Source organism: Salminus brasiliensis, chromosome 3 (assembly GCF_030463535.1).
Source record: "Salminus brasiliensis chromosome 3, fSalBra1.hap2, whole genome shotgun sequence".
Lineage (NCBI taxonomy): Eukaryota > Metazoa > Chordata > Actinopteri > Characiformes > Bryconidae > Salminus > Salminus brasiliensis.
The window spans coordinates 12,782,179-12,798,450 of record NC_132880.1 but is presented as its reverse complement, the minus strand read 5'-3'; the positions used below and the strand labels follow the sequence as shown (position 1 = coordinate 12,798,450).

General features: G+C 39.9%; 1 protein-coding gene across 3 annotated transcripts in view; it reads right to left on the bottom strand.

Moving 5' to 3' along the window:
- Positions 1-2,471: 2,471 nt before the first annotated feature.
- The window catches only part of cica (capicua transcriptional repressor a), a 28,084-nt gene continuing 14,283 nt past the window's right edge, over positions 2,472-16,272 (bottom strand). For all 3 annotated transcript variants that reach the window (XM_072675527.1, XM_072675529.1, XM_072675530.1), the window contains exons 14-21: positions 15,763-15,950; positions 14,982-15,401; positions 14,339-14,595; positions 10,967-11,091; positions 8,365-8,516; positions 7,860-7,991; positions 6,050-6,178; positions 2,472-5,159 (exon numbers count right to left, since the gene is read on the bottom strand). In XM_072675527.1, coding sequence (XP_072531628.1) covers positions 4,873-5,159; positions 6,050-6,178; positions 7,860-7,991; positions 8,365-8,516; positions 10,967-11,091; positions 14,339-14,595; positions 14,982-15,401; positions 15,763-15,950 — 1,690 coding nt within the window. In that variant the 3' untranslated portion in view covers positions 2,472-4,872. The remainder of the gene's footprint in view (positions 5,160-6,049; positions 6,179-7,859; positions 7,992-8,364; positions 8,517-10,966; positions 11,092-14,338; positions 14,596-14,981; positions 15,402-15,762; positions 15,951-16,272) is intronic.

Genomic DNA, 16,272 nt, shown 5'->3' with positions numbered 1-16,272 from the left:
GAGGCAGTCAGCTTATGACACTGCAAAGATGTTACTGAAGCCCAGGTTGCTTTGATAGTGGTCTCAGCTCAGTGCAGGTCCAGAGAGTAATATCATGGTCACCATTTGATATTTGGTACTATGGGCAGGTGGTGAGATCTGTTGGAAAAGGAAATGTTTTTTCTCCATAAAGCTTGTCTGGTAGCATGGTGGCATGAAGTGTTCTAAAATCTCCTGATGGACATGGCAGCCCAAACCATCATGGAAACGTCACACTGGACTTTAGACACCTTGGATTCTGTGCCTCTCACTCTAAAATAAAAAAGAGGACTTTGGACCACTGAGCAACAGTCCAGTTTTTCTTCTCCTTAGTCCAGGTCAGATGCTTCTGACGTCTCTGGTTCAGGAGTGGCTTGATATTAGGAATGTGGCAGTTGTAGCACCTTTCCTGGAGACATTTGTGACTGGTAGCTTCAGTTTAAGTTCTTGAATCGACCTTTCTTGACAATCCTATCAAGGCTTTACTCAGCCCTGTTGCTCGTGCACCTTTTCCTACCACCTTCATTAACCTAGTGGTATTTGTAATAGATGCAACAAATCTCAGGTTGTATCAAAATTATAATTCAGTGCAACTGGGGATTAAATAAAATTAGAACATGATAAAAGAACGTTTAGCTATACCATACCAGCTTAACACCATATTGTTTAATTTTGGAACTTGTTTCATGAGGAAAACTGTTTGCAAATCATGTTGGAAAACTCAAATGAACATGGATTAAAAAAAGCAGTGTGGATCAAAATGATGAACACCACTGCAGTGTATAAAAGATCAGAAAACTCTAGGATGTTCCTTGGTTACCATTTAATTCCACTGTCATCTTCTAGCAAAAAGCCATCCTGACATTTTGTGAAGTGAGAACTGCACAGCAACCACAGTCCTGTATCAGCTCTACAGCACAGATTGTGCTCAGGGATCTGCAACACTACTGCTGCTTACCTGCAAGTGGACAACGTCAGGCAGATAGATGAACTCCATGATGAGGAAAACAACTGCTGGGAAAATAGGTCTTTATATATAGGCATATGACAGAAAATGACAGAAAAAAAAGTTTAGGGTTGAAATGTGGTGCACTGTTCTGTTGTGCAGCATCTTTTCACAACTATAAATATCTGCACAGAAGAGTTATCAGTGAGCCTCACCTGTGATCACAAAAGCTAACATCTGAAAATTAAGATAGATAGATAGGTATTTTGCATTTTGCAAAAAAAAAACAAAAAAAAAAACAATAATATAAATAGTAAATAATCAGCAGCCGAGGCCTTGCTCTCTCAGAGGTGGGTTGATTGCATTTTCTCCAGACACATCACATGTTGGTCAGCACAGGCGTCTATTAGCCGTTGTATCAAACTCCGTTGGAGCCACACTTTCCTCTGAGCGCACTGGCTGCCTAGCCATTCTACATCAGCAGCAGTTTAAAAAGAAAAAGAGGTGGTGGCTGGTTTCACATGTGTCAGAGAGAACATGTGCTAGTCCTCACCCTCCTAGTGTTGGGCCATTGCTAGTGATAGGGGGAGTTTAAATGAATGGGGATTGGGTATTTGGCCTTCCAAATCGGGTAGACAATTGGGTTAAATTAGTAATAATTAATAAATCCTGCAACAATAAACATTCCTATTGGTGCAATCTAAGTCAAGTATATAAGTGTTTACAGTTTGCCAGATGTTGCTGAAACGTTTAGTTAAACTGTGTTTTATGAGCGAATGAGACCAATGTAGAGCTCTCTGGCAACAGAATTCAGAGGTGAGTGTGACAGACACAAACACAGTCATTACCAAAAAATACCTCATTGCCACTCTCAATTATTATGGTGGATCTGTGATGATATTGGGTTGTAAATTTGGAAGGCTTAATTTGGAATTTGGAACACAAAAATTATTTACTGACCTTAAAACTGAAGTTTTTGCAATGCTTATTCCAGTCCCCTGACTCAAACAACTATAGAAAACCTGTGGGTGAGCTGAAGAGGAAAGTCCACAAGAGATTCTGAATCTAAAGAGATTCTGCATAGAGGAATGGTCTCAGATCCCTTCCATGTGTTGTCCAGTCTCATTAAGCATTATATAAGCTCCGAGCTATTATCTTTACAAAGGGAGGCAGCACAAAATATAAAATGAGGGGGGTGCCAACAACTGTGATACAGATATGAGAAAAGTATGTATTTCATAATAATTTTTTTCTGTTTTAATCACTGTACTTTAAAATAAAAGGTCTCTTTAATTTAATTTAATTGAAACTTTGACTCGGACTTCTGAACCAGTGGTCCAGACACCTTTGTAGAAGTCTTCTAGGGCAGTGGTACTCAGACTGGCTCTAAGGAACCTAGGCAATCCAGATGTTTGTTCCAACCCAGCACAAAGGGGGGCCCTGGGGACTGGTGTTAGACCACTGTTCTTGCATAATATGAACAAAAACAACAAGACTTGCAAGAAAATGTGTGTTAGGTCTTTAATATTTTCAATATTCTTTTGTTTAGAAATATTGCACATGGTCAACATGCCTGCTCATGAGCTCAGGCTCATTCTTTCTCATTCTACAATTCCTTCTCCAGTCCAAAATAAGGACAGTTTTATTGAATACACAATCAGAAGGTGTAACACACATACATGTGCAGGTATACATGTGTGTGTGCGTGTGTAAGCGTCGCTCTGTTACTAGGGAAAGAAAAGAAAAAAAATCGAATGAAGTGCCAAAAGTAAAGTTAACGCCAAGTTATGTGGTTTCATATGCTTGAGAATTCCACGATAATCTCCACAATAATAACCTGCTTACACGCATATGATAACAGTCTTCTAGTATAGGATGTATTTGCATGGGGGCAAGTCTGGTCTGCCAAGGTGCATAATAGGTATCAGCATATACGCTCACACACACACACAAACACACACCCTGCGAGTGCATGCGCGCTCGCACACGCACGCACACACACACACACGCACACACACAAAACACCTGTATATTAAGGACATATAGAAATATATATATATGTATATTTATATTGTCACACATTCAAGTGAAGACTGAGAAGTATCTGTATACTCATTACTCCTTCTTTCAGCAAAACAAGACGCAAAAAAAGTGCTAGGTTAATTTTTTTTTTTTTTTAGCTTGTTTGTTCTGTTTGGATTACTTCCTCAACACTCATTTATGAATGTTATTATAATTCTTATCTTAACTCTTTTTCAATATACATATCATATCGTGACAGCTTTGTCAGCCTGTACAGTGAATATCTATGGCACAAACCAGTCACTCGTTTAAACCAAAGGAATTTTCCCATCCACACTGTCCTATTGCACCAATGAAAGAAGTAAAGTGGCAGAAGAAGGAAGAGAAGATCCTGAGAAATGCCACTTCAGCACTGGTCTCAGATCAGCTTTCCCTTGCGTAATCCTGATTTGAGATCATCCGAGACTACAGAGCTTATTCTGACTCTGGACCAGCACTTTATAGGCGCTTTCCAACAACACTTCAGGTAAAAAGTTTGAGGAGAGGGGGGAAAAAAAACAAACAAACAAAGGTCTCTCTTTTTTTGAGGGCAAAAACTATGAAAGGAGAAGGAAAAAAAATGAAATGGAACAAAGTTGTTGGTTGGTTTTTAAATATCTCTAAAAGCAAATACTTTCCTGATTTAAATCGTGGCCCAGGACCACGTATTGTGCAAACACCTGATTAAAACATTTCAAAAAATGGGAGAAAAAAGCAAAGAGCCTCGCACCCCAAGCTGTCACGGTTACGTACAGTGATAGGTGAAAGGGGTTGTGAGTGAGGAAAGGCCAAAATGGAGGCCTGAGAAAAAGAGCTTCAGCTAAGAGGCTAAAACAGAGAGAGTTTTTCTTCTTTTTTTTGCCCCAACACTGGGAGAGCTTGATTAGTCCATGCTAGAAATGTCACCAGAGTAAGAAGAAGAGAGGAGCAAGCTTTTACAGAAAAAAAATATCATATCAGTCAGTTCCACCAGTACGACACAACAACTACAAGTGACAAAGCATAACTACGAGTTGATTCATAGAGCATCTCTTTTTTTCCATTTTTCTTGGTTCCATTTTAGGAAAAGGACACCGCCTCTCGGGTTTAGTGTGCTGTGTTGATGTTTTCTGTTGTTGTTTGCACGGTTTTGGTGGTCACTGAAGCCTCTGTTTTCCTGCTTGGCTGCAGATGAGTGTGTCTTGGGTTTGTTGCTTTTGGAAAGTTTGGTTCTGAGCCTGCATCTAAGAACGGTAACAGCCAAAGCGAGGTTGAAATGGGTGTGTGGCCGGTTCGCATAAAGACCCTCCTCTTCTCCAGCTATTGCTTTCAGTCTCGGTCTCTCTCAAATGAAAGTGCAAGCGCTTTCGTCTCGCCGTTTTCCCCCAAACAGTTGCGTTTCTACACCAGGCAAGGAAATATTGTGCAGACAGGCCGGTTGGGTGCTGCCTGAAGTGCAGCATTGAAGGGCTCTGAAACTCAGAGAGGAAGTGAATTCGCGACATAGCGCGACGGTGAACCAAAGACTGCCTGGCATTAAGAGGCACATACAAACAAGTGCTGCCAGATGCTTTACGGAAAAAGTTCTTGTGCCAGTTGTGAACGTGTGACAGTTTTTTTGTATTTGTGTACTTGCATAAAATATGTGTGTGTTTGTGAGTATCTCTAACTGTCATCTTGCCACAGAGAGATTATGTCCAAAGACAGGAAAAAAACAAAGTGAACCAAATGGAACGAAATCCACAGTTGGTTAGAAATGCAATAAAATCCACGTAAGTGCTCTATATTGTCGGTGAAGTTTATAAAACTCGCCTACAACACCTACTTCTACGTTCCGTCTACATTCTGTCTGTCTTCTCCATCATTACTTATTTCAGCTCCTGCGATTCGCCCATGTTGCTTTTAAACTCTTCCCGCCCTGTGCCTTTTTCATCCAGTTCTGCTCCTCCTTCCTCCCTGCCCACAGGATTGGACGGTCCAGGGGTACAGGTGGAGTCTGATCCCCCAGTAACTCCTCCTGGACCTGTGGCCTCTGAACTGCCAGGCGTGGCTGTCTGCATGATCTTCTGCCTCACTTCACGAATCTTCAGCTGCAGACACAGTTTGGTGGGGAAAGTGTCAGAGTAGCGTGCCTGGAATGCGGCCGTGGCCTGAGCTAAGATAGAAAATACAAAGAAATAGACAATTATACACAAACAAAGCAATTCGGCTTGCTTTCTTCATTATTAATGATGACCGTGCCATTTCTAAAACCTAAAATCCTGGGTGAGTATTCTAAAAATCAATCAATCTTAGTGAATAATGAACAAATAACCTTGCTCCCTACAATAAATGACTACAGTGTGCCATACTAAAAAATACAGTTGGTTGGATGTTAACACGGCATCAAGGACATACATGTCATGGCATTTTTGGGTATTCCGTAATATGCTTTTCTAACTTTTTTCTGGGGTATAATTAGTGTACAACATGCATCTTAAAATAAATCAAAAACATGGTGCTAAATTTCATGTTCAGTTATTTATTTATTTATTTTTAAATCAACACACAGTGAAAATTAAACATACAACAAAATGTGTACTGTGTGTTTGCCATTCTAAAGAGTGCTGTCAAACAAACCCTTTTTTATGTGAGCACAGAGAAGCTACCAGCTGTGGTCAATCATTATCACAAACAGGACATGAAGGGGCCTTGGGCTTGGCCAAGTTAGGCAAGTTAAGAGACAATGACATTGGAATTTTATAAATACAATTTGTTCATGGACATTCCTTTTCAAATGAATGCAAGAGGGGGTCTAGAGAGGTATAAAGCCCTATTTTAATACTTTTGTTGCAAAATGAGGTTCTCCAATATGTTTGTCCATATAGTAGCTATGTAAGTAGGGAGAAAAACGGAAGCCTAAAAACAAAAGGTAAAATATTTTAAAGGTGGGAGACTGGTAGATACTTAAATATGAAATCTGAGGCTCGATCGAGCCTGACAAATTTGCCCTATGAAGCAGCTATTATTGGTTACACTGGACAGAAATGAGGTGTGATTGGTTACCTGAGGGAAAGAAGGAACCGTGCTCCTGAAAGAGCTGCATGACGAGGGCCCGCCGCTGGTCTAGCGTGCGACGCAAAGAGGAATATGGCACACGGTCCAGTTCCCCCAAGATGTCCTCTGTTTCTCCTGCTGAAAGGCGGGACAAGGTTGTTATTAAAGGGCATATCTGTGATCTGCATTCGATTATAAATGAAGTGTCAGTGTTGTTAACAACATTTACACACACTTCTTTTATATTCTAATGCAGATCACAGATATGCCCTTTAAGTGGTATCTTAGTACAGTACTCACTGTTTATGTTTGTTTAGGAAACAAACTTTGCTAAGCATTAAAGCATTGGCCTTTACATTGAAATACAAGTCATCATAAATTCTGTAAAGAAATACTTTTAGCAAGACATTAACCTATTGTAGTTTTTTGTGTCATTTGTTTAGGATGATAAGATTTAAGATTTCACAAACAGCCTATAAAAATACCAGGGAATTGACCAGGGATGTATGATATCTCCAGGTCAGTATGAGTTTGGCCACAATAACTTGATAATGTATTATTTGCCCATATTGTAGATCACCAGCCAAGCTGATAATCCACTTTCATTTATTATCATCCATATTTATGTTATGGTAGATTTGGAAGATGCAGGCAGGCCAATAATATCAATGCTGGCTTCAGCCCAGACTTTCAGCCCAGACTATGGCACTGCCTCTCATGCAAAATAAATAAGAACATAGGATTAACTACAATTTATGCATCACAATGAACTGAGGCTACTTAATGAAGGAGCCTGTGTAGGAGACTGAGGGACTTCCTTCATTCAATTGAGATCTTATTCAGTGTTTCGATTTTTAAGTCTGGGAACACACACAAATACAGCCATTTTATTTACCATGCAAATCTACACATCTTCTGGGGCTTTACATGTTTCTAATAAAATGCTGATAGATCTGGACAAAATACATTTTCTTTTTCTATTGTGACTTACAACAGCCTAAATAAACCTCTTCACCAAACATACATTTTAAAAACAGGCATTAGGTCAAAACACTGTCTAAGGGGCTCCTGCATGAATCAGTCATCTAAGCATTGGCTCTATCAGGAGTCACAGACAGCTCACTCTAGGTGGGTAAGATAGCCACCCTTTGCAGGTTTCTGTTGGCTGATGTAACAGAACTGGCAGCTAGTGCTCTCCTCCAAGCATGTTCAGCTGTTTAAGAACCTGGCATTAACAGCAGTACAACAAGATGCTGTTGGCTGCATGTGACTCAGAAGAGAAACAAGCTAACCCTCACCCTCCCATCACGTGATAGGAGGAGTTATAGCTACTGAGTGGGATTTGGGAAAGACAAATCAGTTTATTAAAAAACAAAAAAAAAGTCATAGGCAAAAGTATAGCTGTGAAAACAAAAGTATTATACAAAAGTATAACTGTGAAAACATTTATCTAGAACAGAGCATTCTGGCACTCTTTGTTTACATCTTAACAATTAAAATATGTAGAAAGTTTAAAAAATGAGCAGAATTGTAAAACAGCAGTCAGAGACATAAAAATAAAAGCAAAGTAAGTTTTTGTTGGATTTGTGTCACAAACAGAGCAAGCAAATATATGATATTACTAACTTAAAGGGGAATCTGTTATATTACAAGTGATAAAGTATGGTATGATATGGTTAATACATTTCATAAAACCATTTATTGCTTGAAAAAAAAAAGTAGGAAGTATCAAGTAGGAAATCAGTTGAGAGAGATGAGTTTTTAGATAATAATGTGTAACCATCATTTGTAGAGAGAGAGAGGGAGAGAGAATACACACCAGTTCTGTCAAAGGTGAATATGTCTCCTTCACATTTGGCAGCACTCTTAGGTGTGTTGGGTTCTGAGCTGCAGCTGGATAAGCGGCGGCTCTTTCTCCTCGGAGAACTAGGGTCATCGACAGAGTCCAGATCTATGAGAAAAACAGACGGAATGAAAGTCTATCTGTCTGTCTGTCTGTCTGTCTATCTATCTATCTATCTATCTATCTATCTATCATCAACAGGATAGAAACCACATAAAAGGAAGGAGCTACGGGCACAATGAGCAAGAAAAGAACTATTAGGAAGAGAACAATGCAGTCCTTAAAGCCTACTTCCATAAATTAGCCAAACAAGCAATAAGGCTACCATATTGGGTCTGCTAATCTGCTCTCCGCTTCTGCCTGCATGCTCTGAAACTGAAAAACATTCAGCTGACCCAAAATCCCTAAACACTCTGTTCTTCTTGCCGCTTGTCTCTGCTCTTTCTTTCATACACATGCACACACACACACACACACACACCTGTGGAGTTTCTCCTCTTCTTGCGGTAGCTGCCCAGTATGGCTCTGGGAGAGGTGGCTAGACTCTGCAGGTTGGGCGAAGGCAGCACGTCCTCTGGCTTAAACTCTGGCAGCTCCGCAAGGCGCTCCTCAAAGTATGTGCCAGAGAGCACTCTTTAGGGAGAGAAAATTCAAATCTGTTTTAGTTTTGAAATATTCCAGAGGTAAACAAAAAATACGAGCTATATGAAAAGCTATTAAATTCCGTATCGAATACAAAATTCTTCTATTAACATATAAGGCCCTACATGGCCTCGCTCCTGAGTACCTGCAGGATCTTATTGTATATTACGAACCATCAAGACTACTTAGATCTCAGGGTGCTGGCCTCTTACTCGTTCCCAAAATTCAGAAAACCTCAGCAGGGGGAAGAGCTTTTTCTTATAAAGCCCCCCAACTCTGGAATAACCTTCCAGATAATGTTCGGGACTCAGACACAGTCTCAATCTTTAAATCTAAGCTGAAAACTTATATGTTTAGTTTAGCTTTTGGTAATTAATGTTTCTTAGATAAGGGCTGCAGGTCCAGGGGTTCGCGGACCCAGGGAATTGTAGTACACTGAGATGCTGGAGCTGTCGTCTCGCTGCTTACACGCGATCACTCAGGTTTGTTGACGGTGGAGCAGATAGATGCTGGTGTTCTCAGGGTGCGCCCGTGTCCGTGTTACCTTCTGGCTCTCTCCTTTTAATTATGCTGTGATAATCAGACCTGCCGGAGTCGTCAGACATACCCTGATGCTGATGCTCAACATTCTCTGCCCTCCATAAAATTCCTCTTAGAACTAACTTTTCTCTTTTTACCTTCTTCTTTACCTTGAGTAAATGGCCACCCAGACCAACCTGCTGGAAGATTGCCCGCTGAGGTCCCCTCTACCTGCGTCTAACCAGCTGCCACCTACCAGTCCGGCCAGCGGGTCCCCCCCAACCCGCCACCACCCATGGCTCACCCGCCTCCCGCTGCTGCCTGTTTGGTGGCCGTGCTGAAACCTAGATGGACTCGTGTCTGTCTGACACTATTAATATCACCACTATTAACTTTCTGTTGCATCTGCTTTGGTAATTTTTATCAATAATGTTTAAATAGTCTGGCCAGAGGAGGATGGGTCCCCCTTGTGAGTCTTGGTTCCTCCCAAGGTTTCTTCCTCCAGCTCTGAGGGAGTTTTTCCTTGCCACTGTCGCCGTTGGCTTGCTCACGGGGGGTCTTTGATCCTTCATGTTATTTCTTCTTTCTTCTCTGTCTCTGTCCTTTATTAAGTACTAATTATGTAAAGCTGCTTTGTGACGACAACAGTTGTAAAAAGCGCTATACAAATAAATTTGACTTGACTTGACTTGACGTAGGAAGTGATGCAGATTACATTATTCCAATGGGCCCAAAGAGATAGAAGCCCATGAAGAGCTTTTGAATGTCAACGAGGAAAAAAAATAGTTAATGAAATAATAATTAAAAACTAGTTTTAGATGCCATGCCAACTGTAAAACATATTGCATCCTGTCAGCCTTCCATCTCGTTCGTTCAGGGTTTTAGTCAGTTTTAATATAAATACCATGGAGAAAAAGGGAAAAAAAGATGAAAAACAAAGTGCAAAAGTTCTTTTAAGGAAAAGTGGGTTATTAAAATAAATAGAGCTGTAAACAACTGTTAACTTATGCAACAGTAACTGCAGGTGTGGCGCAACAGATAACACTACCTGTCACTGAGCTACCACACCATGTGGGAGGCTGGGGTTCGAATCCCAGTCTGGGTGACTATGCTGCGCTACATCAATAAGAGTCCTTTGGCAAGACTCCTAACACTACATTGGCCCACCTCTGTAATACAAGTAACCTTGTAAGTCGCTCTGGATAAGAGCGTCTGCTAAATGCCATAAATGTAAATGCAGTTGTCCGGAAGAAATTATGCATTGGAGCTGACAAAACAAAACCCCATGTGTTCCTGCAAATTTTTGCATTTTGAGTTTTTTCTCAAACATCAATCATTTGTTTAGTATGCACACTACTCTTGTGTTGTCAGGTTCAACTTGAAAATAGGGCTCAATAGAAGAATAGATCTGTCTTAGCTATAAGCACAAAAGTAGTACTGATTTGGTCTCATCTTCACAATTCTGATTGTCTGATATTGTATTGACATACAGTCATGTTGCCATCCACCATTTATTCTAGTACTGGCATCTGCATCCAGTGTGTTCTGCTGGTAATGACCAAAGAATGTTAAAAACAGTAAAACTAGTCAGGCTAGTCTCTTCTGACTCCAAACATACTGATTAACCACATGTGGATCAGTTACTTGTACTGAATCTCATGAGCACGCATCACAAATCAAGACTAAAAGCACCTAAAGTCCCAAAACCAATCAGGAACTGGCAGTGTCTGCCTTAGAAGCTTAGCAGATCTTCGCCAGATGTATGTGGGTAACACTCCAGGCAGTGATCAACTGCCAGCAATTTGCCACCAAGTACTAAACATGACATGACCGTCAGCTGAAATGACTAAATATGCTTGTGTGTTCAATCTCCTGTATATGTTTACGTGTAAACATAACAACAAAATGTCACTGCCACCTACTTGTCCACAGAATCAGTAGTGCTCTTGAGCGGCGGGGGGCGGAACTTGGTCTTCTTGGTTGTAGGAGTGTCAGTTTGTGGTGGTGGTGGAGGTAGATCCAGCCCAGACGCATCCCTTCGTTCAGACTGAGAAAAAAAACATTATAATGAAAACAGCCCGTACTGACAATGTTCATAAAAAGGTTAGCATCATAATATTTTTTGTCTATATTAACAAAGAATTCCACATTTCTGAACTGTTTCTTCTAAACTTTTTTAAAAGCATTTAATGGTTAGATGTTCTGGAGATTAAGAAGAAAGGTTAAGGATCTGCTTATACGTCACTAGACTACTATCTCTGTATTCAGAGAATACATATAGATAAGAAAATTACCTAAAAAAAACCAACAAAATCTTATAAATCATAAATGTTACAACTTTGGTGAGCTGACCCCAGTAAGTAAGCTCTGTTTAATATAAAAATGTATCAGCTCTCTCTATAATACAGTAAAAAGATAATCTATCCCTAAACCTGAAAAGCTGGAGTCAGGTTTTAGAAATTCTTAATATTTCCTGGTGCGTAAAATGGGTTTGCCAGAGTCTTAGGTTCACAAAAATTGTGAATCATGTAAATAAAATGGTAAGAGGGAGAAGACGAGTGTTCATTGTTCAGTTTCACACACAACTAGAGACAGATGCACAAATCCACCAAATACAGCTGAGAAGCAAATGACGGACACACAAATCCACCAGTTAAGACACGACAAGAAGCAGAAACAAGTATTTTGGCTCATCTTCATAGCCTCATAGCTCTTGATGTAAGTCATGTACAATCAACCGATAAGATCAATAAGATGCAATGGAAAGGCCTCTACAGAAATACACAGAAAATTCTGTATTATCTCATTATCTGTTCTGTATTATCTCAAAAACATTAATAGAAACATAAAAACATTGCATGTGCCAGCACGTTCATAGACTCCAGAGGATTAAATAATTTACTGTTAATTTGTTTTTATGTTATGAATTCACCACCGTGCATCTAAGAAGGAAGAACAGCATATGTAAGGCAATAAATGCAGTATTTGGTACCATTAACTGTAAAATGTACAGTCAGATTAAGCTACTTTGCATCTTTTTACAGTATTTCTATATTTCTGGCCAAGATTTTATTTAGATATTATTTTTTAGATGCAGTATGTAAATCAGGATTTGTCTATTTTACTTATAATTATGTCTCACATAACATACATAACAAGTCAGATGTTCTGCGTTCAAGGGATAATCATTTTTCAAAATGAGTTAATATCAGTCAATATATGAGTCATATGTAATGAATGTGCAATCCAAAGGTACTGTAAATAGAAAAACTAAGAATCATTTCTTTTTAGAATGCATCAGAAAGTCTGCATCTGTTTTTGTGGGATTTATACATATATATATGTCTTCTATTTTTGTCATGTTGGTCCTCTAAATGATTTTCCTACACTTATGCAGGGTACTTTAAAGAAATCTGAAAACAAGAAATTCGGGAGACAACACTTTTCAAAATGACGCAGTATGTCCCATGGAAGCTCCCTAACTGTCATTATACACACGTGGACAAAAATGATGCACAACCTTTAGGGGCAATCACCGCAATCAAATGATTTCTATAACTGTCAGTGAGACTTCTGCACCTCTCAGCAGGTATTTTTGCTCACTCCTTATGAGCAAACTGCTCCAGTCGTCCCAGGTTTGAAGGGTGCCTTTTCCAAATGGCATTTTTCAGCAAATTCCAAAGATGCTCAATAGGATTTAGGTCAGGGCTCATAGAAGGCCACTTCAGAATAGTCCAATGTTTTCCTTTTAGCCATTCTTGGGTGTTTTTGGGGGTGTTTTAGGTCATTATCCTGTTGCAAGACCCATGTGCTGCGACCAAGCTTTCTGACACTGGGCAGCACATTTCTCTCTAGAATCCCTTGACAGTCTTGAGATTTCATTGTACCCTGCACAGATTCAAGACACCCTGTGCCAGATGCAGCAAAGCAGCCCCAGAACATAACAGAGCCTCCTCCATGTTTCACAGTAGGGACAGTGTTCTTTTCTTGATATGGTTCATTTTTCTGTCTGTGAACATAGAGCTGATGTGCCTTGGCAAAAAGTTTCACCTGTCCATAGGACATTCTCCCAGAAGCTTTGGGGCTTGTCAACATGTAATTTGGCAAATTTTGCTTTTTTATGATTTGTTTTCAACAATGGTGTCCTCCTTGGTCATCTCCCATGAAGTCCACTTTGGTTCAAACAACGACAGATGGTGCGATCTGACACTGATGTTCCTTGAGCTTGGCTACAGTGCCATGGATCTTACATTTCTGAATAATATGTGCAACTGTAGTCACAGGAACATCAAGCTGCTTGTAGATGGTCTTATAACCTTTACCTTTAACATACTTGTCTGTAATTTTCTTTCTAATCTCCTGAGACAACTCTTTCCTTCACTTCCCCTGGTCCATGTTGAGTGCGGTACACATCATGTCACCAAACAGCACAGTGACTACCTGTAGCCCTATATATAGGCCCATTGACTGATTACAAGATTGTAGACACCTCTGATGCTAATTAGTGGACACACCTTGATTTAACATGTCCATTTGGTCACATTATTTTCAGAGGTGCCATCATTTCTGTCCAAGCCTGTTTCATTAGCTTAAATTCTGTTGAAGCATGGTTCAAAATCAATGTCGGATTTTCATTTGTTCATTTTGATAGAATTTTTTATTTATTACTACTTTTGTCAGATTCAAGTTATTTATGTGACCATTGTGGGTTTTTCTTTTATTAACCGAGGGGTACCAACAATTTTGTCCACGTGTGTAATAGAAAATGACCGCTAGGATCCCATCTGGAAATTTTAGAGGCAGGACAAAGTGCATTTTGGACGCCTCTGCAAATTTTGTGCATCATATATCAAACACAAACACCATAAATATTAACACTCAATATTAACTAAAATAGACAAATTAGGCTATTTTCTAAAATTCTGTTTCTTTTGTCTTACTCATTCTTCATATTTTGCCTTTTAGTCAAATACTTTGTGTTCAATTAATGATTTAACCATAAATCATAGCACACTGTTTTACATGTTAATATTTGTTATATATTTTTAATACATTTAAAATGCACAAGCTAGAATGTATAAAAATGACCCCATTAAACAATTTGATTTGAAATGAAATATTAATCTAAGTGTATTTGCAGCTCCATATTTTTAGACTCAGTATCTCAGAGGCATTATAAGTCTTAAGAAAACCCTTCTTTTCATGCAAATGAAAAATAACTCACTTCACAATTTATATGTACTATAAAAATAACAAAGCACCGAGCACATACACGATTGCCAATTCCTGCTCACCTCTCTGCCATGTTCCTCTTTGCAGTCGTTTTCAGTGAGCAGACCCTTGGTGGAGGCTCCCTCGGTTCCTCTCTCTCTTCCTGGTCTTTCTGTCCGAGAAGAGCCCCTACCTCCAACATCTATGTCACTCTCACATTCCATCCTGTTCTCCTTCTTGCAATCTCTTTCCTCTCCATGCTGATATGAGGGAACGTGTTTGACTTGACCTTTGACCTTCTGGGGCACCATAGATAATTTGGAGGCTGCTGGCCCACTTCCTATAAGTGTTCAGACATTGTTTAATCATAAACAACAGTGACTAATATATATAACTTTAATTTCAAAAATTGGAAATACATATTGTAGCTAAGCTATTATGCACATCACTTAGATTGCTATGTAGTAAAATATGAACTACTAAACCGTAAAATACATTACAATTGAGTGATGATCAAAATACTTGCTTAACTAGAAAGAGTAGAAACTTAACTAGGGTTAAATGTATTTAATGTTAATGTTTGCTTGTGTTCTACATATTCGTAGTAATTTTATTGTTAATACACAAATTTATCATGATTTCAGGTTTTGAGCACTTGACATCCCTAATTTCATTACAACATGCGTGCGTGCAGTGCATATCAATGTGCATCTACCCACTATTTACCTGTATGTGAATGCGAGGTCGGACTAGCGACCCGTGATGATTCTGCCACAACACCAGGCGGCGCTTGACTTGCTGTGTTTGACAACACTGTTTCTCTCTGGGTTTCTGACTCTATCCCCTTAGTGCTTTCGATCTTCATAGTAACATGCTCCTGCTTTGACTGTGACTCTGTGTGAATCTGAGGCTGTGAGTGCACAGCTGATGCTATGGATATCGTATGAGGTGACGAGGGGGATGTAGGAGTTGATGTGGAACTGGCCATGCTTTGTGGCACGGTCGTCATGGAAACCACTCCCGTCGCCAAGGTGACACTGGGGGCGGGGTAAATGGTGGTCACTAGCTGGCGAGTGGGTCCTGAGGCCGAGGCAGGCTGAGATGAACAGTTGGGGGGTGGAACTGGAGCCAAAAGGGGAGGCTGGCCTGAAGGAGAGATCAGCTGTTGAGAACTCCACACATATTTCTGCCCATCAGTTTCAGCAGCTGTGTGAATGTGTATTAGGGCTGCAGTGATTAGTGGACAATGTTGACAACACTGATTATGTAAAATTACTGAAGGGGGGGTTGTTGTCAGTGTCTCATAATTTACATTCAATTGTCTTGTTTGTTCATTTGTTCTCCAGACATGTGTTTGAATGATGATGACAGCAGAAAAGAATCAAAGAAGCTACAATAGTTAAACTTGATTACTTGATTACTCATGTAAATCAAGATCAATAAATGTATCAATTAGTTGCAGTCCTACTACATACACTCAGGAGCTCCTGTCAGTTATTTCACTCACCTGCCACTATAGGATGCACCAATGTGTGACCAGCAGGGGCGATGGCAGTGAAGCCAAGAGTTGCCATGGGAGAGGGCAAAAACGCTGGTCCTGGAGGGCCTGGGGCTTGTTGTGGGGAAGAGACTGCTGTTGTGGAGCCCAGTGGTAAAGGAGCGGCAACCCCAGGGGTTGACTGAACATAGGTAATCCTGAGAAACAAAATGAGTAATAGCAAAAACTTCATGTGTTGCAGCTTTGACTGACAGGTGATGAATGGCCTCATCTCACTGTACCAAAAACCGTAACATAATTTTCCCACTTCTGGGACTGAGAGATTATTTCACAGAGTTAGCTTTTTCCCTAAGGTGCACTTCAAAGACAACTGTGCTGTCACTCAAACAATTCCTGTTACTTTTGTTGGCACAACAACAGCCAGACTGTACTTTCTATTTTCTGCCCGAATGTAAATGCTTTGGTTACAGAAGTAATAAGAAACTGAATTCATTACAAGCAACATTCAGTGACTGTTTA